Source organism: Acomys minous, assembly GCF_964271855.1.
Source record: "Acomys minous genome assembly, chromosome: 19".
NCBI classification, from domain to species: Eukaryota; Metazoa; Chordata; class Mammalia; order Rodentia; family Muridae; genus Acomys; species Acomys minous.
Genome location: NC_140499.1, coordinates 56,883,911 through 56,908,473, shown reverse-complemented (window position 1 = coordinate 56,908,473; position 24,563 = coordinate 56,883,911). Strand labels below are relative to the sequence as shown.

The following is a 24,563-nucleotide window of genomic DNA, read 5'->3' as shown; positions in this document are numbered from 1 at the left end:
TTTAACCTTACAGCCAGGAAGTGGCATTAACGGTCTTGCTGTTGTTGACAAACTTGAAACGACCCAGAGATGCAGGATTTGGTCTGAAACCTGATTCTCTTTTGTCCTCTGTTAGTCTCCAGTTCATGCAGCCTACGTTTACCAAGCGACAAAAGGAAAGGTGCTAGGTTTTCTTCCATCCCCATCCTGGATACCTACTTGCAGAGGCAAAGACCACTTCTCAGCAAACCCCTAGGAGCTATAATCTATAGTTTAATAAAAATATTCTCAAATTATTACTTTTGAACATTTAAGACTTGTTACAGTCCAGTCTGGGGTTTGATAGTAGAATAGGGTGGCTATATCAGCATTTGTTAAATCAAAAGACTCCATTTAATGCCAGGCAGGCATGGTGGTGCACACCTTTAGTCCGAGCAGGCCGATCTCTGGGGTTTGGGGGTAGCCTGGTCTACACAAATAAATGATGTATTACAAGGTACCTCCTAACTCACAGACAGAAAAAATGTAGGAAAAATGGATGGGTCTGAGACTTCCTGGTAAAAGACAATTTTAAAAAAAATTCTAAGCAAACAAGATGTAGGATCCTTCCCTCCCCCCCCCCCATAGCCTCTGACTGGCCTTGAACTTCTGATAATCCTCCTGCCTCAACTTCTTGAGCGCTAGGATCACAGGTATGCATGGCTATAATTCCTTCCTTCCTTCTTCTTCTTCTTTTCTTCTTCTTCTTCTTCTTCTTCTTCTTCTTCTTCTTCTTCTTCTTCTTCTTCTTCTTCTTCTTCTTCTTCTTCTTCTTCTTCTTGTTTTTTGAGACAAGATTTCTCTGTGGAGCCTTGACTGTTGACTGTCCTGAACTCGCTTTGCAGAGCAGGCTGGCCTCGAACTTACAGCGATCTGCCTGCCTCTGTCTCCCGAGTGCTGGGATCAAAGGCGTGCGCCACCACCACCCGGCTTCCTTCCTTTCTTCTAAATGGGTCTGTAAACCAGAACTGGGACCCAGCCTCAGCGCAATCATTGTTTTATTTTTCCATTTCAACTCTCATATGATTCTTGCTATGGTAATATATCTACTTAAGCGTTTAAGTATGGGCTGTATATGTAAAAGAAAATTTTAAATAAAATATAACTATTTGAGCCGGGCTACACAGAGAAACCTTGTCTCGAAAAACAAAAACAAAAACAAAATATATACAATATATATATAAAATATATATAATACATATATATAGCTATTTGAATGTATATACTAGTACAATAAACATACATCTTGTGTATTGTTTTGAAACCAGAATCCAGGGCCTATACATGCTAGAAAAGTGTTCTACCACTGAACTACCCAGTCCAAGAATGATAGTGTGTGTGTGTGTGTGTGTGTGTGTGTGTGTGTGTGTGTGTGTGTGTCTACTGTCATGTAGACCAGGCTTGTCTCCAACTCACTATGTAGCGTAGGCTAGCCTTGAACTCCTCCTCTTACCTCTGTTTTTTAATGCTAGGATGACAGGTGTGTGCCACCACACCCAGTGATGTGTGTCATTTTTACTGTAAGGAAAAACAATAAAATGTTCATAAAACTATATTAGAAGCATGTGTTAAGTACCAGATTTACATATTAAAATTGCCTCCTTGTACATGAGTATTGTACTTTGACAGGGTTTTAACTCCCTTCTTTCGTCCATCTGCTTTTGTTTTATTTTAGTTTGTTATCTTGGTGCTTTGAGACAGGCCCTCTCTGTGTAGCCCTGGCTATACTAGAACTCGCTATGGAAACCAGGCAGACCTAGAACCCACAGAGACTGGCCTGCCTCTACCTCCCAGAGTGCTGAGATCAAGAGCATGTGCCACCACACCTGGAGTGAGCTGGTTTTTACTCATACTTAAAATATTTTATGCACCTTTTTTTTTTCTTTCCAGATTACCGTCTTGGACGCAAAACGAAGTATGAACATTGGGATATTTCTTAAGCAGTTTAAAAAGTAAGATTGTTTTGCACACGTCTAGAACTTTCCATGCTATGAGGGTGTGACTGAGCTGAAATTCAGATTGTGATCTGAGCTGGGGGCCATTCCATACTCCCCCACGTCCTTCCTAGATGTGTGGCTCCACGGTCTACGAGTGTCTGTCCTTTGCTGTGAGCTCACAGTCTTGAGGTGAGGGAGAGATGTCCTGCAGTGTCACTGGAGGCCTGTATGTCAAGAAGCGTGTGTGTGTGTGTGTGTGTGTGTGTGTGTGTGTGTGTGTGTGTGTGCGCGTTTTGTTCCTCACCACCTTCTCTCATCTCCCCCCCTCCCCCCACCCCCAACCTCCAGCCCTGAAATTTCTCCCCAACAAGTCATCGTCTACTTTGATGTCTTTTTTTTTTTTCTCTTAACCTACTGAGATTAATTATGGTTACTTACATGAGGGCGGGGTCATTTACAGGAACATTGGCAACTTACCAGTGTCTATACTGCTGAGGAGAATAATCCCGGTCGCACTACCCATTAATTGTTCATAGTGCCTCAGTGGGATTCTCCTGCCCCCCTCCCCAGTCCGCCCCTCTCCCCCCACCCCCCACTGGTCCTCAGTTCTCATCCTCCCCACCCTGGTCAGGGAGAGTTTTCGTTCATCTTCCCCTAAAGATCCCAGTGGTCCACCGGTGCTGCTGGGATTCCTGGGGACTTTTTCTGGAGGAGCCTTAGAGTGGTTTCCAGTGTTGGAACTGGTTGGAGCCTCTGGACCAGGAAGAAACAGACAGAAGAGAGGGCAGGGCAGGGCGCTTTAATTTCCATAGGCTTGTGTCCTTGTTGCCACGGTAACAAATGCAATTCCTTATCTTTTCAAGGTCTCCTCAGTGCATCGTAGAAGATATCCATCAAGGAAAGAGTGAGCATTATGGGTCAGAGACGCTTCGAGAAATCCTTAAGCTTCTGCCAGAGTCAGAAGAGGTAAGGAACTCTGCGAGTGAGTTGAGCTTGCGAGTTTTTGGAGTGGGGCAAGAAACTACATGTCAGAGGCCCAGTAGGCAGGGTAGCGCCCTTCCCAGGGCCAGAGGGGTCACACATAAAAGTCTGACAGAAAGAGCCAGGCTTATGGACTCGGAGCTGCTGTTCACATGGAGGGATGCCGTAACTGAGACACCTGTGGGGCCAGGTTCTGAACACCTGCGGACTTTAGATTCCTCGCCTGTAAAGTGAGGACAATGACCCTTACCTCATCGGTTCCCAAGATGACTAAGCCCTGCTTGTGCAGCAGGCATGGTACTTGGCACTCGGGAGCACAATAAATTTCAGTTTTCCTCTCCATCATCTTAACATTTGACCTTTGCTTACAATGAACCTGGGTTATAATATGTATACCTTGGGTTTTTTGTTTGTTTTGTTGGTTTGTTTTTGTTTTAAGAAAAGCAGTTTTGGATAAAGATATGTTTGCGTAATTGACTAACAGGGGGAAGTTGCTATGGTCATAGAAAGTACCGAGATAGAAAGGTATTAATTTTGTTTGGACCAGATTAGTTAGTCATTGGGTAGTTAGGAACTTCATAGGAGAAGAGACAATAGCAATTTAAAACTTTTTAAAAAATATACTTACAATTATTGTGTGTGTGGAGGGCAAGGGAGTGACAAGGTGCCCACTGGAGGTCAGAGGGCAGCTTTATGACGTTGGTTCTAACCTTTCACCTTTCTGTGGGTCCCGAGGGCTTAAGAATCTTTGCTAGGATGAATAGGGTCTAATTTGAGTTTTAAAAGGATCATTTGCTTTCAGCTAGTGATGTAGATCAGTGTGTCTCCCTAGTATATGGGCGGCCCTGGGCTTGAGTCCCAGCACCAAGGGGTTGGGGACAAGACAGACTGGCTTTTGAACTTGTATTCCTGCATGGCTTCTTTCCTCACTCTCCTTAGAACTGCTCTGAGCTCTCACTCCTAACTGACCTCATCGTTTTGTTTTTTTTTTGTTTTTTTTAAAAGGGAATATCCAATTTGACAGGGCAGGTGGAAGTGCTCAGAAATCAGCTCATGGTAAACGAGAGTCAGGCGCGAGGCCCCCGAGGGAGGCTGCCAACCTAGAGCCCTGACGAGCTGGGAGAGACTGAGAACCGTTTTCTTAATATTTGCATTTTTCAGGTCCAGTTCAAAAATGATTAGAAAGCGCAGAGGAGTTTTTCGAAAGAGCAAATAGCTATCAAATCTCCTCTAGTTTAAAGAACCTGTTTTGTTGTTTGAGTTTCGTGGGCTATCAGTGGAGCCAAGACAGCTGGGGGCGAGGGGTGCGTGAGTGACTGGGAAGTACCTGAGAGCTCTCCAGGTCTCCCCAGGTTTTGTGGTTCCAGTTAGTGAGCTAATCTTAAAGAAGCCCAGGCTATTAGGACCCCTGAGGTGTCTGACACAGGCCAGAGTGCGCCTGCACGAACACACAGGGGGTTACGCGCGGGGGTGGGGGGGTGGGGGCTGAGGGGGGGGGTGGGGGCTGAGGGGGGGGTGGGGGCTGAGGGGGGGGTGGGGGTGGGGTGTCATCCTCAGTCTAATTGTGTGACAGGCCGGTCACACTTCTTGTTTACATTACTGACTCTTGGCTGTAGCTTACCACACCCTCCACCCTCAGCTTCTGCAGGAACACCCTGCCAAGCCACCCTTCCTGGATCTTCCGGGTGTTCTTACTGTCCAAGGGGCTGCCGGGGAAGCAGAAGCTGGCTATAGAATGCTACTTGGCTCATGAAGACCCTAGTGGTCTATGTGAGTGATGAGGAGGAGGCCCGGGAGGAGGCTGGGCCAAGTGAGAGAGGTTTAGGAACGTGACAGAAATACAGTAATAGATGCTTAAGTGGATGCATAGCCACCCCTAGCCTGGGATGTTGCACAGTTCTCACTGTTAGCACAGGAAAGGACCAGACATCTACTGATGCCTTCCTATGCCCTCCTATGCCCGGCCCTATACAGGACGGAATGAGATGCAGTGACGTCATATTTGCAGTGCTTATTCCAGGGACTGACACAGAGAAAGTCTGTCGGTCCCTGAGATGGTTATTCTGTGGCTTTTTCTTCATTCGTCCATTCACAGGAGCATTGTGAGATGCAAATTGCATAGGCTCTCACAGTTTAGATGGTGTTAGGATTGCGGAGGATCCAAGAGGGTGGACTTGAACCCTAATTTCTTTGACCACACCCCCCCCAGCAGTTCTTTCTGTTGCCCTCTGCTACCTTTCTTGGAGGAAGGAAGGGCAAAGGTTGTCAAAACTGTGCCTCTCACACCACGTGGTCTGGCAGCCTTTTCATCACCTCTGCTGTCACAGTCCCCAGTCGCTTGTGTGAGCAAGTGTCATTCGATTCCTCCTGTAACCTTATCAGCACGCTGAAAAATATGAGCGGAAACAGCCGTTTTCTCTCCTGTCCCGGACTCCTCAGCTCACAGGCCAACCGAAGCCAGGGTTAATTTGTCATCAGGAATTACTCTACCCTTCACCACTTATCTTTTATCTGGCATGTTTGTTCATCTTTCTTCTAATGTGTGGTTAACCCTTCCAGAGGAAGAGGCGGAGCCAAATAAAAATCCTGGGTGTGCTTTTGTCTGCCAGCGGTTCCCATGCCAGGGATGAGGGCGAGGCCTGGCCAGCCCTGCTTTGGCTGTGGGCCACTGCTCCATTGACCATCTCAGTGTCCCCCGAGCACACAGCTGGAAGGTGGCTGTTGAGGTGCCTGCTCTGGTGACACTTCCCACTGCCCTGTGCTGAGGAAGAAACTGAGGGGGCTTCCTGAATGCTGGCGTAGCCCTTTGTCACTGAGTGCACCCTCCTCCCCAGCCTCTTCATAACTCAGCCACTGGCTCTTCTTGTAGCAGGCGTCGTGTGTAGGAAGTCCTACCTCCCTGAGGCTGTGCGAAGAACAGGGCCTGATGAGGAGGCCAGGCTGCCCTTTGCCCTTGTGGATCTTAAGAGCAGGTTCAGGCTCTTAGGATGGAAACTCAGCACAGCAGGGGTCTTAATGAGAGGCCCTCGGCTCAGCCAGCTAAATTGTGCCCAACAGTGTTTAAAGGGTCATTTTTGATAATGACAAGAATGCATAATAATTAGAGTTTCTCACCTCTCCTCTTTCCTTCCCCACCACTGGGAAGGCACCGTAATCCCTCTTAATGAACGCAAGGCTTGCCGGGAACTAGGATGAAAAACTATATAGATGGCGTGTATATTTCTGTTTTCCATCTCCATTCTCTTAAGATCCATAACCATTTTTGGCCTTCGGCCTAAGTGAAGGAGAGTAATCCTTGCTCAGGCACAGTTTAGCGTATGTTTAATAGAAGCATTTAAAGTTTACTCAGAATGACCCGTTCCGGTTCTCAAGCTTGAGGCCTGAACCGTGAGCTGTGGTTTCCTAAGCTTTGAGCACAGCCAGCATAGGCTCTTCTAAAGGGGCCGGCCTCACTCTGCCCCTGCTCATACATAGTGAGCTGCTGAACTGCTCCGGGAGGAATCAGAATTCAGCCTAAGGCTGTCTCAGTTCACAGGCCAGGTGCTACTTGGGGCTTGATCTAAACCGGAAGTATCCTGAGTCCTTACATGTAGCAAGGCTAAAAAAAATAAAAAATAAAAAATAAATGCTAAATTCACTTTATGGCTCTCTGCAAGTGGGACAAGTGCAGTTTTACGAATGGCTGTTTTCTGTCCTAACTGAAAAACAAACAAGAGCAACAAACCAAAATCCAAATGGGTGAGTTCAACAGCAGAGCATTTGCATAGCAAGCACAAGGTCCTGGGGTCCACCCCAGGACCTCGAAAAGGAAAATAAAGTAAAAATTAGATTTTATATTTTCACATAACTGATATGAATAGGTTAATTGGTAGGTTTTTAAATTATAATTTTATATTTTCTCTCTCTTTTTCTTTCTGTTTTTCGGTTTGTTTGTTTTCTAGACAAGGTCTTGCTATACAGCCTAAGCTGGCCTTGAACTTAATCCTCAGCCTACTGGGAGCTGCCACCAGGACAGCCCACAGTTTCTTGATTCAAAGGTCTTGAAATCATGTTGCCAGTCATAATGCAGAAAGAGGAAGAGAACAGACTTGTAGAGGGCACATTTCATGAGGTCTAATACGGCTGGGTGTGAGGCTCCGGGGTAGAGCTCGTATTTAGCATTGCAGGACCCTGGGATGAATAGCATTAGGATAAAGGAAAAACATAAAACTGGCTAGTACTTCCTGTCAACAGTGAGCTGCAAGCATGGGACTGAGGTGCCACTTACCATAAAGACTCTGAAGAGTGTCCTGAGATGTGGTTTTTCTCTCAGCATGGTCCCGTTTTCTGTGTGGGGAAGGCAGGACCTTCCTGGCGCGGTTTGAGAGCAGAGGAGAGTCTGCCTCCACCTCTGCTGGCTAGTTTGGCTGCACGACTGCGTCAGAGCCCTTCACCACAGGAAGGGAGCACGTGTGTGTGTGTGTTTAAAAACTTTCATTTAGTCTGATTTTTAAAAAAAATGACAGCAGCATGTTCATAGTAGATATGCAAAAATAACTAAAACGAGGAACAAGTTAAAAGAAAAGCCACCCGTAACATTGCCACTCTGTGTACAGAGACCTGGTATTTCCTTTTTCATGGGCTTGCACACACGTGCCTGTATGTGGGCGGGGCTGGTAGACATCTTTCCCTCTTAATTTATGGAAATGTGATCTCCATACTGTATAGACTTCTTATTTACCTTGTCTTTTCATAGGGCAAGTCATTTTTAAGTATTTTACTTTAGAGTAAGTGCATTTCTTATACGTATTGACGGCGTTCCCTATAATGTGCATAACAGTGTGTGCTGATCAAATCCAGCGTCCCCTGTCCATGTCCTCCCACCCCCTGGACAGCCTTACTAGTCACCATTCTACAGTCAAGACGTTTCTTGGTTTCTGTCTAGGGCAGGGAGTTTGAGCTGCCCTGTCTTTCAGGGTCAGGCTTACTTCATCTGTTTCGAAGGACAGGCTTTGGCTCTCTCCTATAGCTGAGTGACACTCCACTGAGTATAATCCCATGGTGTCTTTTTCTATCTATCTGCTGATTGGCATCCAGGCCTGTTCTATACTTTACCTACTCACAGGCAGAAATCTTAACACCTGTTGTTCAGTTGAAACTTTTTTTTCCTTCTTACTACCTGCTAGAGATCCAACCTGTGCTCGCTCCACTAATGTAGCCCGGGCTGGGGCGTAGCCCAGTGGTAGAGCACATGCTGCCATGCCCAGGCCTTGGACTCTATCCCCAACACTGGGGAGAGTTGGAGGTGCAGTAGCCACAAATCTGCAATCCTTGCATTCAGAAGGCTGAGGCAAGAGGATCAAAAGTTTGAGGTTAGTTTAAGTTAAATAGCGAAACTCTGTATAAAAAGAGCAAACAGAAACAACGGTTATTGTTACTTAGATCCACAGCCTGCTGCCTTGTTCTGAAAGAAATTAGTAAAGAAAAAAGAACGAGTTCATTAGATCAGCCACTAAAAGGGGGGCGGATCTGAATTGTTCTCCCCACTGGTGTGTCCAAGGGCACTCGTGGACTTTATAGAAAGCCTTGAGGCCAAGGGCAGAAAATGTGTGGATTCAGCTGGGAGCTTTACCTGCCCTATCCTGGGCCCCAGGTTGCCTCGTTGTTGTGGCAAGGTCATTCTTTTGGTGTGGAAGTGACTAGCGTGCCCTTGGAATTTAGAAAATCTCCTCCATCCTTCGGTTGGGTTCTCTGTCAGTCAGCAAGAGCCCTGGTCACAGCATCTACCTGCCCAGCACTAGGCCTGAGCCTGAGACTCTGTGGTAGAATGTTTGGCCAGGATGCTCAGGGCCTGGCCTCATCCCCAGATGTAAAGGTGGCTAAGAAAGCAAGCAAATGGCACAGTTGTAGGTGTGGAATGCCTTTTCTTAGATCTACAGTTTATTAATTTCAATTTTATACTGAAACATTATTTTCTTAGAAGGAATCAAAGATGAAATTTAAAGTAATCTTAAATTTTAACCAGTGAATTTGTTTTTTTAATGTTTTATTTTTATTTATTTATTTATTTATTTATTTATTTATTTATTGTCCTCTCCCCTTTTCTTTGTCTTTTAGGTAAAGAAGTTAAAGGCTTTTAACGGCGATGTGTCCAAGCTCTCTCTGGCAGATTCCTTTCTGTACTGCTTGATTCAGGTGCCAAAGTAAGGATCCAGTCCTGGTCACTGTCCTTTGTGGAGTGGGGCTGTCACTGACTTTAGTGCTGCAGTATTATTTCATTCTATTTTCCATTGCTTTCATAGCTATTCCCTTCGGATGGAAGCTATGGTGCTAAAAAAGGAGTTCTTGCCGTCTTGTTCCTCTCTATACAAAGACATAACCATTCTAAGGACTGCTACGAAAGGTAATTAAATACATGTTTCTACATATAGTTTGCTTTCGTCAATTTTAGTAGCCATTTATGTTTCTTTAAAAAAAATCAAGATGAAGCCGGGCTTGGTGGCTCATGCCTATAATCCCAGCACTCAGGGAGGCAGAAGCAGGCTTACATAGAGAAACCCTGTCTTTAAAAAAAAAAAAAAAATTTAGGTGAAGTTAGAAATGGAAAGTCATCACGTAATGAATGTTAATTTGCATATTATCTTTCCATGGAAGAAACTTTCTTTCATCTCGGGCTTCAGAGTAAACATTGCAAGTCATAGCCTGTCTTGCTTCTCGGCATGGTTAGCTTTCTGTGGTGTGTGTGTGTGTGTGTGTGTGTGTGTGTGTGTGTGTGTGTGTGTTAGATGGTATGTAGTGTGTGTATGCCTGTGGTATGTTGTATATTGTGTGTCTTGTATATGGTATAAGGTGTATTTGCATTATGTTTGTATGCGGTGTTTCTGGTATTGTATGTACTATTTATTGTGTTTGTGTGTGGAGTTTGGTGTATAATATGAGGGATGTGATGCTGGTGAGTGTGCTACGGTATATAGGGTGTAGATGAGTGTGGTACATGTAGGCACAATGCCTATATGTCCTGGCCATCTTCATTTTCTGGCTTCTGTTGACTGGGACTGATCTTCCAAAAGCAAGCCGACTTCCTTTCTAGGCTACAGCACTGCATCTTTTCCTGCCAGGGCTTCTGGGGTCTCTGTTCTGTGGCTTCTCTCACCTACTGCCCCTCCAGGCTTCATATGAGGAGGCCTGTTAAGTCTGAGATGGGTCAGCTGATCCTTTCACTTCTCCTGCCCAGCCTCCTCCCTCATGCCTTGCCTCCTAGGGCTTGCGGCCTTTGTTTCTGGCATTTTGTGTGAGTCTTGAGAGTGTAGGATGGCAACACCGCAGCTGCCTGGCACTCACTGCCCTGGCACAGGCAGGTCCTCCCGCCCTCCCATCTGCAGCTCTCCAGCCTTCACTAGAGCCAGCCTGGTTTCCTCCAAGTTAGTTCTTTAGGGGTTTTTTTGGGTTTGTTTTTTGGAACTGTCTATTTCTATTTGATGTTCCTGTTCAATTGTGCATGCCTTTGGCAAGAGGAAAGCTTTCCCTCCAGACCAGCACATTTTCTTCACGCTGGAGCAACACTAAGAAAGAAAAGGAATTCATCTTCTTCTTCCAATATGGAGGCCTCTTACAGTTCTCATTCTGAGACTATTTGTTGCAGCATCTGGGACAGGACTGAGTTTCCTGTTCAAGCAGCAATGGAAGCGCTTGTTTTCCCACTGAGCAATATAAATTTGTGGGCATGGAGGAAATGTTCCTTATCTGTGGAGCCTTCCCAAACTGGCCTTCTTAGATAACAAAGTACAGGCACTGATCCAAATGCAATGTTTTGAAAGTCATACCAGCCTTAGTGGAGAATCGTGACCTGCAAATAGCATAGGTGACATTTTATTACCTGTGCTGTCATTTTAATAACCAGGTGTTTGTTTTAGCTTTCCAAATATATAATTTAATTGTGTTTCTTTATAAGAGACTTTGTTAATAAAGAATTACTTTACCAATACATTACCATAAGTTCCCTTTTATAGCCTTCAGCCAATCCAAAGGAAATGTGCTTTGAATAAGATGGGAAGACGTTCTGGGTGCCAGGGGCCTTGAGGGTTGGTGGTTTGCAAGTTATTTACATGGCATCCCATCTTGTTTATTTTTTTATCTTTGCATAACTCATTGGCTAAGCAAAATGTTTCTGGCTATTGTTTTTTTTCTTGTTTCATAAAAACAGTCTCAAAGGGTAGTGAGTGAAAGGAGGGGGAAAAAATGAAAGAATTAACTACTAAACAGGGGCAGGTCAGCCTCCACAGCAGTGTTCCCTTGGGGTTTTGTGTTTTCTGGGAGTTGGAAATAGCTAGTGAACAATTTTGTATTTGACTCCCTTACGTGTTTGATCCTCCCCAGCTAAACACCAGAGCCTACAGCATATTATATTTCTATTGTTAGAGATATAATATGACGTGAATACAGCAGAGAGTGCGCTTTGGTCTGGGGTCAGAGCTTGCTTCAGACATCCCGGAACCTAGATGTGGTAGCCGTCTTTTGTGCGTGGCAGGCCTTTCTAAGATGCAGTGGTATGTTCCTTTTTTGACAGAGCTGACGTCATGTGAGGAGCTACATTCAATATTACACTTGGTGCTCCAGGCTGGGAATATCATGAATGCGGTAAGTAAAATCCAAAACAAGAAGTGTGCTTGCCAACTCACTGTCTGTCTGGAAGCTCAATGCCTCTCTCTCTCTCTCTCGCCTTGTCTCCTGTAGGGAGGGTATGCTGGCAACGCTGTGGGATTTAAACTGTCTTCTTTACTCAAATTGGCGGACACAAAAGCGAACAAACCCGGCATGAATCTTCTGCATTTTGTCGCTCAGGTGAGTGAAGCAGAGAGGGAGGGAGATGCCTGTGGATACCTTGAGAGGATGGCGTGGGTGTCGCTTAGGGAAAGGACAGGGGCTGTACCAAGAAGATTCTGGTTTCGGAAGCTTTGCGGATTCCCAGTTTGAGCAACTGGAGGGGACTGGACAATTGGGGGGATGGGGGGGAGGCAGTGAGGCTGGGTTCGGGAAGCGGGGAAGGAATCAAACACTGGAGGAGCTGATTTAGAGTTCATGCTTTAGCCGCGGGAAAGCAGGCAGAAGCTTGCAGGGTGTAACGGCATTGACTAGGCTTTCTGTTTTAACAAAATAAGACCCAGATGGGCACGGTGGCACAGCACTCAGGAGGCCGAGGCAAGAGGATCTCTGTGAGTTCAAGGCCAGCCTGGTCTACAAAGTGACCAAGGACAGCCAAGGCTACACAGAGAAACCATGTCTTGAACCGCCCCCCCCCCAAAAAAAAAAAAAGAAAGAAAGAAAGAAAGAAGAAAGGAAGACCTATCCTGGCAGTAGCTGGAAAGGGTATCCACTGTAGGGATAGAGTAGAAGGCTGGGTATTGAAACTTCCGATATGAGATGGATTTGATTTGTGATCAGTCTCTTGGGAACTGTGCCTTGGAGTGCTGTCTGTTATTGTAGGATTTGGAGTCTGACTCTATCTGGATCTCCTTTTCTTTGAAATATGGGCCTGGAAACCAGGGTCTTGCTGTGCTGAGCAGTCAGTCAATCAAGAGAGTTTCCCCAGCCCAGCCTCCTCGAGTCCTCGGTACTTGATTGAAAAGTCATCTAGCTTGAAATGCTGTCCGGTGGGGCTCTTTCTGCCAGATGTGCACATCAGCTCTAGCTGGCTTGGCTCCTGCTCCTGTAGGAAGGAACTCCCTAAGTGGTTCCTTCCCACTTCAGCCTCCAAACAGCCGGAGAATGCAGACACCTCCTCAGCTTGTACGCCTCTCATTAAAGTTGGTTTGCAAACAGGTTTAACAGTCAAAAGCATCTTACGCCTTCACGGAAGAGTGTGTGCTCCCGGAGATGGCTGGCGTTTACGCAGAGCGTATTGGGTTCTCTTGAAGACAATGGGCGCTAAGCTGCTATCTCATTCCACTGAGTTTCCGTGCACATGAGTTGAATTTCACGTGGGGATTGTTTGTCTCGGGAAGGTTAAGTGCATCTGAACAGTAAGGGGCAGTTCTGGTAAATCTTAGCAGAATATCGGAGCTCGTGTCTCAGGGGGTTGCTTTCAATGCAGCAAGCTGAAGACTTAAGTGTTGTTTCCAAGACTCCCTGAGGCTCTGCAGGAATGAGGGCTTCTCTCCCAGGTGAATTCATCCAGTAAGAGGAAAGTCTGGTTTTTTTGTTCCAGGAAGCCCAGAAGCAAGATGCCATCCTTCTAAACTTTTCGGAGAAGTTGCAGCATGTGCAGGAGACGTCGAGGTGAGCACAGAGACGGGGTGCGCTCGGAGACTTGGTGGCCTTCCCATGGAAATGGCCGAGCAGTGAACGCTCTCATTCCCATCTGAACTCCGAACCATTTTGTTGAACTTTTGGGCTTCTTTTCATGTGCTGGGCACACGTGTGTGTGTGTGTGTGTGTGTGTGTGTGTGTGTGTGTGTGTATGTCTGTCTGTGGGTCTGTGTCTGTGTGTACCTTTGAAATTTGGGGATTTTTGAACAATTAATTGTTATTTTTATTCTATTTATTCTAAAGAATTCCATTCAGCGTAAGAAAAATAAGGGATTAGAGCTTCAAATCCCTCCTACGCCCAAGAGGCTGGAAGGGCACAGCTTATTACCTTGAGAGTTGGTTTACATCAAACGTGCAGGGCCGTACATCACTGTTTCCCTGCGGACTTGAACATGGTACATTTATTTTCTATTGTACTTAAAGAGTTTGGAACCACACCAAGGCCTGTGAAAGGGCTCGATTCTAAGTTAGTCACTGAGCTTTACAGAGAAAGTGTCCACCAAGCATGAAGCCCTAATTACATTGCTCTAATTTGCTTCTAGCCTTAATATAGATTCATGCTTTAATGCAGACGTGATCTGTGTGCATGTCACCTCTGTTCTGCTGCTTAACTTACAGTAGGTCCCAGTATCCTCTGGTAAACACTGCAGCCAATCAATTCCTCAAGAAAAAAAAATCTTTTTTTTTCACATTTGCCGATATCTATGTCTTAACTAGTGCTAACCTGGCTGGTTTCTGGCTGCCAGCATGGGACTACTTAATGCAGAGTTAGGAAGAAATATACACAATTGCCCCTGATGTGCCGGCTCTGCTCACCATGGCTTAAATCAGACAGGTTAATAGCATATACTTTTTTTTTCCTTTCCAGTGAGGTCTTACTTTGTTGCCCTGGCTAGCCTGGAATCTCTGGGCTGAGATGATCTTCCTGCCTTCACCTTCCTGAGTATCTGGCGCTACAGGTGCATGCTACCACGGCTGGCTACATAATATCCTTATTATGTGAGTGACTATATCCAGCCATGACAGCATGAGCCATGTGCACACAAGGAAACAAACCACAGCTCACAGCCCTGTCATTAGACAGTATCTGTTATTGACATCCAGCCACAGATAATGTCTCTCAGACAGGAGGATTACCAGCGCAAAAGATTAAACACTTCATAATTCATGTTTACAAGTCACTAGATTATGCTCCAAGAAAAACAGATGTAAGATACAGACATTTTTAATTTCCTAAAAGAAACTGATATGCAAATGTCTTACAGTATTAGTACTATAGACATAGTACATTATACATAGTAAAAAAAATTAATGTTATGTTTTTGAGTTAGCATTTCCTGTTGGTACTGGATAGCTTTAGGTAAGACCCCTCCCGGTAAGAGTTGTTTATGTGAAGTGGAAGGCGCACACAAGTGAAGTACAATTAATTCCCCAATGGCACCAATGACCCGTAAAGGTGGAAACCAATTTTTTTTTAAACAACAAAAACCCTAAAATTTACAATAGCAACGCAAATGCATCCAAATGTATAAAATTCCCCTGGGTTTTGGGTTCTGCTCCCCTTCCTAGTGACAAATCCATCATGAGCCATTCTGTTGATCTTGAGTTGACGGCCAGAACAAGTGCACGCATGGCAACTGGTCCAGCCGCGCAGCCGCAGGGCTGTTGGCCATGTCTTAGTACCGTATGGGGAGAGGTGGCGTCTGGCTGCCTGTGAGCCACAAGAGGAAGTCTGAATGCCAGCCTCCATTGCCTGCGTCCTCGTGGGTGACAGCATCCTAACATAGGGCAGGCCGCTGCTCCGAGTCTCGCTGGATTATAGTTATGATGCACAGGGGTGCAGCCTGCTTTCCTTAAATCCTGTGTCTTGAGTAAGCCCTTCCCTCTTTGAGCAAACAGGTGGAGACTCACTCAGGACCTAAAACACAGGAGTGGGTAGATGTGACCTCACTGGCTCAGCCAAAGATGGGTCTTGCTTAGCCACATGACTCATGATGTCTTGGTGCCAGCTGCCCACTCTCCCCTTCTCTCTTCAGACTGTCCCTGGATGTCACTGAGGCAGAGCTGCACTCGCTCTTTGTCAGAACAAAATCGCTACAGGAAAACATTCAGCGGGACCAGGAGCTGTGTCAGCAGATGGAAGACTTCCTCCAGGTCAGTCCCTCCCGTCATGCAGCAGTCTCAGAGGCCTTGCCTGTGAGCTACACAGATGACAATCTGTGCAGCAGCGATGCCTATGCCTGGGGTCTGTGATCCCCGGGTTTCCTGCGCTGACATGGCAGCAGTCCAGGTCTCTGAGACTGGCAACCTGAGGCTTGATTCTGTAGCCTTCATAGTTCTGGACAACAGGAGAGAGTTCTACAGAGCACCCTGACACTGGAGGACTTGGGCTGATGCTCCTTCACGTGTTTCTGTAGAAGAGAGAGGCCGATGGTACCTGTCGTGATTTCTCCTGGGAGCAGCAGGGGAACACACAGCCCATCAGCACCCAAATACATCATCAGCCCACAGGGTGTGTCAGGAGCCACTCTGAATAACATCAACAAAAACCAGTAGAGTGGATATGTTTGTGACAGCTCATGGTGACTCACTAGTCAGAGTCTGATGTAGTTTTTTTTTTTAAACCTTCCTTGTTTCAAAACCAAACTAATACCTGCGTTTTGCGTTCAGCCTTCTGTGAGACCCTTGAACTATGGCAGGGCTGCCACGGCTGGAGGCAAGGACAGGTGCTTAGCTGTCAAAGTCTTCACTGCCCTGGAACCCAAGGCCTCGAGCCTGCTAGGCAGGTGCTGTATGTACCCCGACCTGCATGTCCAGTCCCACCCATGGCACAACTGCAATGCAGAGGCTGCCACCATCTCTGAACACAGAGCAGTAATAAGCGTGGTTAGGCGCAGAAATCCAAGAACTGTCCTGTCACACATCAAAACTTAGCTTCTGCTTCTTTCTTTCTTTCTTTTCTGTTTTTTTTTTTTTTTTTTTTTTTTTTTTGGTTTTTCAAGACAGGATTTCTCTGTGTAGCCTTAACTGTCCTGGACTTGCTTTGTAGACCAGGCTGGCCTCGAACTCACAGAGATCTACCTTCCGAATGCTGGGATGAAAGTCATGCACCACCACTGCCTGGCCCCAGTTCTTATTTTTAAATATCAAGAGCTTATATTAAATCTTGTTGTGCTGGAGGAGCCGGGCTTTAAACCTATGGTACATGCTAAGCACACGCCCTCCACTGAGCTACACCTCCAGATGTAATCCTAGACCAGATCTTACCACTTGCCTTCTCGTCCCTGGCTGCTTTTCGGTGGCAACCTTGCTTTAGAGCTTTAAATATGGGAGGGGGGGTGGTGGTTGGGGGCAGGGGGAGGGGTAGTGTTTGTTTGTCTTAACAATGCTGACACTGGAATCTTGTTCATGCTAGACCAGGATAGGACCTTTCATTATAGCCCAGCCTCGGCAGCCCTTACGGCCAGTAGAAACAGAAGGTGCCACACAGATGGGCATTGTCAGATGGGCATTGTCTAGAGAGTGAGATGAGGGTCCTGGGAGTGGGCTGGGGTGAGGCCACTGGCCCCTGGACGCTAGTCTAAAGATGACGCATCTTCCACTATGGGCAGCTCAGAGCTGTTCAAGGCATGAGGCTTTTCTCATCCGTTTGGCGATTGGGTCTGTTTGTGTGTGAGCGTGTGCTGGGGCGGGAACGCAGGGCCCCACACATAGCTAGATAAGTCTTTCCAGCCCTTATGCAAGGTTTTTGAACAGAAAGATGACAGAAGCACATTTTTCCCCCAGCTTTATTTCATCATTTTGACCCCACTTTGGGCAAGGCATATGGGCCTTCGGCTTTGGCCCACAGTAGGTCAGTAAGTGAGTGATGAAAGTTCAGATCCAATTCACAGCTGCTGAACTGTCACCTCCTTGGCCCAGTGCAGCTTTGTTCTGGTTTTGGGCGGGATGCTATGGAATTTATGGCATCAAACTCAAACTGTGGCTGCTTTTCAGGCCGACGTTCAGAGTGCTTGGGTGTCCCAGGTGCTGAGAGCAGCCTGAATTCTGTTGGGCTTTTCTTCCTTGGTATCCACCCACGTATCCCCATGGGGTCTGTAGATAAGTCAAAGGCGGTGCGGATTCTTGTCAGGAGGCCCGCTTTCTCGCAGCCAGAGAGATGTTCTTGGCTTGAATCCATTTTTTTTGCCCCACAGAGGAATGACAGATAGAGGGCTATCCTTCTGTGAATACCCTCTTCTCTGTGAAGAAAACACACGGTGAAGGCTCTCACTGCCTTGGGCCACTGACTCAGATGCTTACTCTCTTTGGTATTCACTTTCCTAAATAGTTTTTAGTTTTCCCACCAACCCCTGGTTGCATCTGGTTGAAGCAAAGGCTTACTAAGGGGGAAAGTGGTTGGACTGGTGGGAGGTGGCACATCTGAAAGGAATTTCCACTTCTGCTGTGTGCTCCCCTCCTCCAAGGCAGGCCACCCCCTTTCTTTCCCACACCTTAGGCCCAGCCCCTCACTCCAAAAGAACTTGTTCACGGGTAGACTTTCTTAAAATTACGTATGTACGAATCCTTTCGTGAAATAATATACTTCCTACATTCCTTCTTCATAGAAGCCTTGTACGCATGGCAGCAATGAGAGGCTCCCATGAAGTAACTCAGACAGTCAGTCCCAACACTGTCACCTTGTTATGGCCTCAGACCTGAGCCATATGTCGCTCACCTGTGTCAGGGAACTGTGCCCATGACCCTTGGACATCACCAACCCTGTTCTAGATGGCTTAGGAACGTGCTGGGGACACACAGACTTCTGTCACTCCCACTACTTTGATGAAGTAGCACTGAAATCCATGACAGTCCTAGAAACAGACACACCCAGAGGAGCCGGCGGGGGGTATGAAGCAGGAAAGTAGAGACTGGGGATAGGACCCACCCGAATCTCCTGGGGAGTTCTGATACAGGGAGACTCAGGGAGAACCCCAGGATCTTATCCTGAGCAGTGGGGACAGTGACCCAGTAGAGTGTGTTTGGGAGAAAGTGTAGATCGCCTCTCAGCAGGGCAGCATGGGCAGCTTGTCGAGACAAGTTAACTTCCGAGGCCTTGGCCCAAGGAAGAGTCTGCTTTAAGAAGAGGGGAAAACAAATGTATCCATCTGAACTTCTTAAGGACAACAAAGCTGTTTTCCTTGGCAACTTTTCTAGTGGTCTTAAAGGTGAACTTTTGGTTACTGACATTCTACAGGAGGGTTCCGGCTCTTATATTTACTTCCTTAGAGACAGGGTCTTGCTACGTAACCCAGTTGGCTTTGAACTTCTAAATCCCCCGGCTTCCATCTCCCCCATGCTGGGATCACAAGTGTGCACTTGCACTCCCGGCTTCTTTCGTTCACGTTGTGGCTTCTGGGTCTCAGGTATGAGGTCACCTCGTTCTCGTGGGGTTTGGTTTGGGTTGACTCATTTTCCTTTTGGCTCAGAGTGCCCTTCCACCGCCTCCCCCTCTTCCAGAGACCTGAAATCGAACCCTGACAGCGCGTCCACCTCAGCTGACCCTGTTTACCACACGTGTCCCTGTTTTGATTTTTTTTCCCCCTGTAGTTTGCGGTGGAAAAGCTGGCGGAGCTGGAGCTTTGGAAACGGGAGCTGCAGTGCGAGGCTCACACCCTTATAGATTTTTTCTGCGAAGACAAAGAAACCATGAAACTGGACGAATGCTTCCAGATATTCAGAGATTTTTGCACCAGGTTCAACAAAGCAGTGAAGGTATGGCTGGTGGCGCTGGCCTGTTCCCAGGGTCCTTGGGATTGTCATGCGTTTCTGCTTACTGACCCAGTCAGTCCTCTGCCCATGGCAGGAAGATGGTCATCGGTTCTTTGGTTTCAGGACCGTCTGGCCAGCTGGCGTGCCAGGCTCTTGGCAAGGGTGAGTGGGAGGTAGCTCTGCTGTGGCATCAGGAGTCTGGCACAGTGGCCTCCAGCCTTTGCTGCTCATACATCATGCAGAACACCCTAGGAGCGTTTTTGCTAGCTGACACTGCTTAATGATAGCGAGACTCAGACATTTCCTGCACATTTGACTGTTTTGCTCGGCCACGCCCTAAGAGGAAGTGTTAGCCTCTAAGGAGGTTTGAATCCCATAGAAGACAGGCCTTCCTCAAGCCTGTTTCCAGAGCCATACACCACCATGGGGACCAAGCCATCCTTAGCAAGTCCTTAAAGGTCTCCAAGATTAAGGGGCCCTGCTGCCTTAATTCTGGCAGTAGTCCCTTAGTTGAATTAAGAAGCCAGAAAATTTCCCAGGTTGCTGGGCCTTAGTAAATGAAGCATTTCTCCGTCAATAAAAACATCACAGCACCCCAGATCCCATTATTTCAGGTGACACTGAGGGACAAGCTACCCCGCCCGATTCATCTGCTGACCATATTTTATTTACTTACCTGCCTGCTCATTTATTTGATTCAGCCCAGGGCTCGTGCTATTGCTGTTTTGAATGCAGACTTGTCCATAGATGGGTTTCTTAGCAAACCGTTCACATTTCTTCCAAGTTCAGAATTCCTTTGGGTTCCGATCCACGTCTTTATCTAGCTGAGGGAAGGAAGCTGAGCCTGCTGCCACGTTAACATACTTCTGCCCAAGCAGTGAGCTCAGCTGTGGGAGGCCTTTGGGAGGGGGGAGGAGGGAGGAGGAGGGGGTTAACCGAAGCCAAAGTGACTCTGAGGCTCTCCCTCTCCGTCTGGATACTGCAGGCCTGTGAGGCCACTGCGGATGCTCTTAGCTCAGTTGTCATGAGAGGCAGGGCCTGGACCACCCCCTATTATGTGAAAGCTTAAAATGAGAAGCCCAAGAGCTTGGGCGCCCAGAGGAGGTTGTGGCTAATGTTGCAGGAGCCAAGACTCCCCAGGCAGAGCTCCACAGGACCTTGGAAAAGAAAGCCCACTGGAAGAGACTTACTGTCGAATAAAAACTGCTAACAACAACAGAGTTGAGGTGGCTTTGTAACTACATGATTACATGAGCCTTAGGAGCCAAAAGAAACTCATGAATTGTGACTCAAATGCAGCCGTCTCTGTCTGCAGATTCAGCCGACCACAAATTGAAGATAGCGTTTAAAAATTGTATCTGTGCTAAACATCTATAGATCTTTTTGTTGTTGTTGTTGTTGTTGTTGTTGTTGTTGTGCCTTACATATGTAACTCTTACGCTGCATTAGCTATAAGTAGTGTAGAGTCAATGTCACCTCCACTTCAGGCTGTGGTTGGCAGAGCCACCAGGGCATTTTCAGTATGCGTTCATTTATTTTTGTCCAAGGAGCACGCCAAGAACACAAGGAAAGGCATCTCTCAGTGTCTGTGGCGCTCACTTATGTACCCGCAGCAGCGTTAAATAGAATGTCCTGTTTATAAGGCTATGTGTGTTGACTTATACAGGCTTATGGACAGAGCCACACAACTGGGTCGCATGATTCTGTGTGCATGCTCTCGGCATCTGTGGTGTCTGCCTCTGTACAACGGCTTAGGTGGCCTCCCTGGTGCTGAGACTGCATGCATCTATGGAATCCCAGCCCATGGTGGAAGCTGGACACTGGGCCAAGGGATTATGTGAGGATGGCAGGCAGATTGTAGGAGCCAAGCCGGGCACGCTCCTTTGCCAGATCCCTAGGTTGTGTTAGGAAGTTTCCCCACCCTACACACATACACGCACGCAGGCGAAAGGTGGAGTCTGTGCGGGGCGGGTCGCAGGGCTGTCTGTGAAAGCATCTCTCATGAAGTCTCACAGCGAGTGGGCCTATTAAGGTACAGGAGCTCTGTGTTTCTCACGCTGGCTTCTCTCCACACTATTAGGACAACCATGACCGGGAGGAACAGGAGCAGAAGCAGCTACAGAGGTTGAAGGCACTGGAACAGAAGCGGCACTCCTGGACGACCGGGGACCTCGGGGGCTTTGGCAGGAGCAGCAGTGAGAATGATGTGCAGATGCTAGCTAAGAAGGGCACAGAAGACCTGCCATCCTTTCTGAAGCCCAGGCCCACCAGCCCCTCCTATCGGCCCCCCAACACCCGTCGCTCCCGCCTCTCCCTGGGCGTCTCTGCTGACCGTGAGCTTCTGACGTTCTTGGAGAGTACCACGGGCAGTCCAGAGGACCCCAACAAATTCAACAGCTTGCCCCGGAGCAGTCCCCGGCAGGCTCGGCCCACCATTGCCTGGATAGAGCCCAGGGAACAACAGAACCCTGACCCTAACTTTACACGTGAACCTCAGGCCTCAAAGAACCAGGAGAAAGATCCCCACCCTGCTTGGCAGAGTCAGCGCCCGACACCCTGGCCGGAGGAGCCTGCTTCTCCTTTTCCGCTGGCTGGACGGAGCAGGGCGGGCACTCTCCGAAAGAGGAACAGTGAACCTGTGGGCTTGGGTCCCTCACAAAGCCCCCCACTCTTACCATTAGATCTGGGCATTAGGGAGCACGAATTGGTCACGGGGCTGACTCAGTTTGACCTCCAGAGTCCCAAGAGCCTGGAGGAGGCATCCCAACTGACTCTGAATGACTTTTGTCCTACAAAGCTGCAGTCTCCAGGGGATAGGAGCTCACAGTCCTTTGATGCCGGCGGTGACAGCCTCACACCCAAGGACACAGGCCCCCAGGAGATTCTGAGCCCAGCTGGGGAGGGTGACAGGGCGGTCTCTGGTGAAGCCAGCAGTGAGGCTCTTGTGTCTGTGGTTGTCACCGACACTGAAGATAAGGATCCCAGGCCTCTGTTGTATGTCTCAGATACCACGGACTGCTCACTGACTCTGGACTGCTCGGAAGGAACTGACTCCAGACCTGGAGAACAGCTGGAGGAGGAACCGGAAGGGGATGGCTCAGTGTCCTCTGGGGCTGGAGAGGCAGGCAGCAGCCAGGTCTCCTCCAACCCTGCTTTTAGCCCCCCTGGGGAGGTGCCTACACCCGAGTCCACTAAGAGTGAACTCAGCTGCCAGGGTGGCCTTCCTAAGGACAAGCCCAGCAGAGGGAAAGATACTATAGCGCCAAAGAGAAATTCTCTCAAAGAGACAGCACAGGGAGCCTCAAAGCCTGTCAGTGCTCGACGCAGCCAAGGAGCAGCACCCAAGCCTGTGCGAACCTTGAACTCCTCTGAGACCGAGCACATGCGCAAGGTAGTGCCCATCTCCAAGTCCAGCAGGGGAGCTGGGTCCTGGAAGCGTCCAGAGCCGACATCCAGGGCTTCCCCTCGGGAGACACCCAGCAGCACAGACACACTGCTATCACGAAGGAGCTCGGTGCGGGGGACCTCCGACACTTCTCCCAGAAGGCCCCACGTGAGTGGGTCTGGGGCAGAGGAGCCCAGGCTGCCCCGTTCGAGTGGCAGCATCAGTGGGCGGCCAGGGAAGGACGTCCCGCTGCAGCCCAGGGCCTCGTTCAGGAAGCCCAGCGCCAAGCCCCTCAGAAACATCCCCAGGCAGAAACCCGAAGAAAACAAGGTCAACAGCCCCAACTCACGAGACCTTGAGAGCCCCAAGGAAGAGCCCAAGGCGTCTCAGGCTCCAGGTGTCTCTCGAGCACTTCCTCCCGTCCCGAGCTTTGCTCGAAACACGGTGGCCTCCTCGTCTCGGTGCATGCGAACGGATGCTCCACCGGTGGCCCGAGGCGCTGGCATCACCAGGACAGTCTCCCAGCGTCAGCTTAGGGTCAAAGGTGGCCCCGAGGATTCTGCCTCCAAGGACAGTGGCACTTTGAAGAGGGCCAGCAGCGCCCGAGCCTCCAAGAAGTGTCCCGAATCTGCTGGGGGTTCTAGCGCCAATGCAGAAACCCCACTGAAGGGCAGAGGGACTACGGATAGATCCTCTCTCAGACTCAAGGACTCAGGGCGGGCCACCCTAGGGAGGATCCTCCAGCCCCTGCAGAAATGACGAGGGAGGCCTGTTTGCTTCTCTGCCTTCTGGGATTTTTTTTTTTTTAGCTGCCAGGACTGGCTCCTGGGGGCAGGACACAGAGGCCAATCTTTAATGTCTTGTTACACATCAAGCAACTCACTGGTGCCACCTGCTCAAGGTCACGTCACTAAAGGTACACATGGAAATCTGTAGCCTGCTGTGCAGACTTCTGCTTCGAAATCAAAGCTGAGAGTATTCTTATTCTGCATAGTACTTTGCAAGGCCCCAGCACCCCGTGCCACTCGTACTCAGGACCCTAACCCTAACTCCTGCCCCAAGATAAAGATCCAGTGATGATCTGGACGTGTAAGATGACAATTCTCATGTAACAAGTAAAAAGAAAATTTCTGGCCAGTTTTTATATATTGAAGACTTATTTTTTAATATTCTAAAAAATAAAATGTTTTAGTTGGTTCCTTTTTCAGAGTGAAATAACTCCCAGGGGTGTGGGGGAAGGGGCGTTACCCTTAATATGAAGATTGTTTGTACCTTCTTGGCCCCACCCCCAGCCTCTGGGTTCCATCCACACATACGCCATCCCAAGCCAGCAGTGTGGCCTCTCTGTAAACTCTTGGGTGTTTGTAGGGTAAAGACAGTCAGTCCCCTTGAGGACTTTCCAGCCAGCTTGGGTTCTCTTCTAATGAATGACTGCATGAGGTGGGTGAGGATTCTATGTCACTAGGAGGAATGTTAAACGTTTGTGAGTAGATGCTAATGTGAGTGCTGGCAGGCCCAAGGCTGTGAGACGCACTGGGGAGCCCATGTCTGTAGGGAAGTGTGCCCTGACGATGGGTTAATTGTGTAGGGGACTGGGTTTCCCACAGTCCGGGTCCTGTTTTAGTTCCTTCCTGTTCAGCTTTACATTTGCACAGTGATGGTCACTCGCTTTTGTTCGCTCTGGGGGGAGAAGGAAATGACCCTTTCTGTGGACTGGGCTTTCTTTTCTCCCAGAGCTTCAGTGCCCCGTCCCCATACCCGTTTTTTTATTTTGCTTTTTAAGATGGTCTTGCTGTGTAGTCTAGGCTGGCGTCTTACTTCCCATCCTCCTGCCTCAGCCTCCCGAGTGCTGGGATAACAGGTACAAGGCACTGCGCAAGCCGGGCGGTGGTGGCGCACGCCTTTGATCCCAGCACTTGGGAGGCAGAGGCAGGTGGATCACTGCGAGTTCAAGGCCAGCCTGATCTACAAAGCAAGTCTGGGACAGTCAAGGCTACACAGAGAAACCCTGTCTCAAAAAAGCAGCCACCGCCTCTTATTAAAAAAAAAAAAGCAGCCGTGAGCAGGTATGTCTGGGCTGCTAGGGAGACCTCTAGAACCATCCAGAATCAGGTAGATAAAACTCTCAAATGGAAGGCCTAAAGGCGGGTGGGAATGGGTGAAGGAAGCATATGCTTGCGGAGTAGACCCACTGAGGTGGGGGCAGG

General features: G+C 48.2%; 1 protein-coding gene across 8 annotated transcripts in view; it reads left to right on the top strand.

Annotated features, from left to right (window-relative positions):
- FHDC1 (FH2 domain containing 1) overlaps window positions 1–23,553 on the top strand; it is a 38,989-nt gene extending 15,436 nt beyond the window's left edge. For all 8 annotated transcript variants that reach the window (XM_084768907.1, XM_084768904.1, XM_084768906.1 and 5 more), the window contains 10 exons: window positions 1,909–1,970; window positions 2,819–2,921; window positions 9,033–9,118; window positions 9,218–9,318; window positions 11,482–11,552; window positions 11,649–11,756; window positions 13,120–13,190; window positions 15,257–15,374; window positions 18,810–18,974; window positions 21,052–23,553. In XM_084768907.1, coding sequence (XP_084625033.1) covers window positions 1,909–1,970; window positions 2,819–2,921; window positions 9,033–9,118; window positions 9,218–9,318; window positions 11,482–11,552; window positions 11,649–11,756; window positions 13,120–13,190; window positions 15,257–15,374; window positions 18,810–18,974; window positions 21,052–23,115 — 2,949 coding nt within the window. In that variant the 3' untranslated portion in view covers window positions 23,116–23,553. The remainder of the gene's footprint in view (window positions 1–1,908; window positions 1,971–2,818; window positions 2,922–9,032; window positions 9,119–9,217; window positions 9,319–11,481; window positions 11,553–11,648; window positions 11,757–13,119; window positions 13,191–15,256; window positions 15,375–18,809; window positions 18,975–21,051) is intronic.
- Window positions 23,554–24,563: the final 1,010 nt, after the last annotated feature.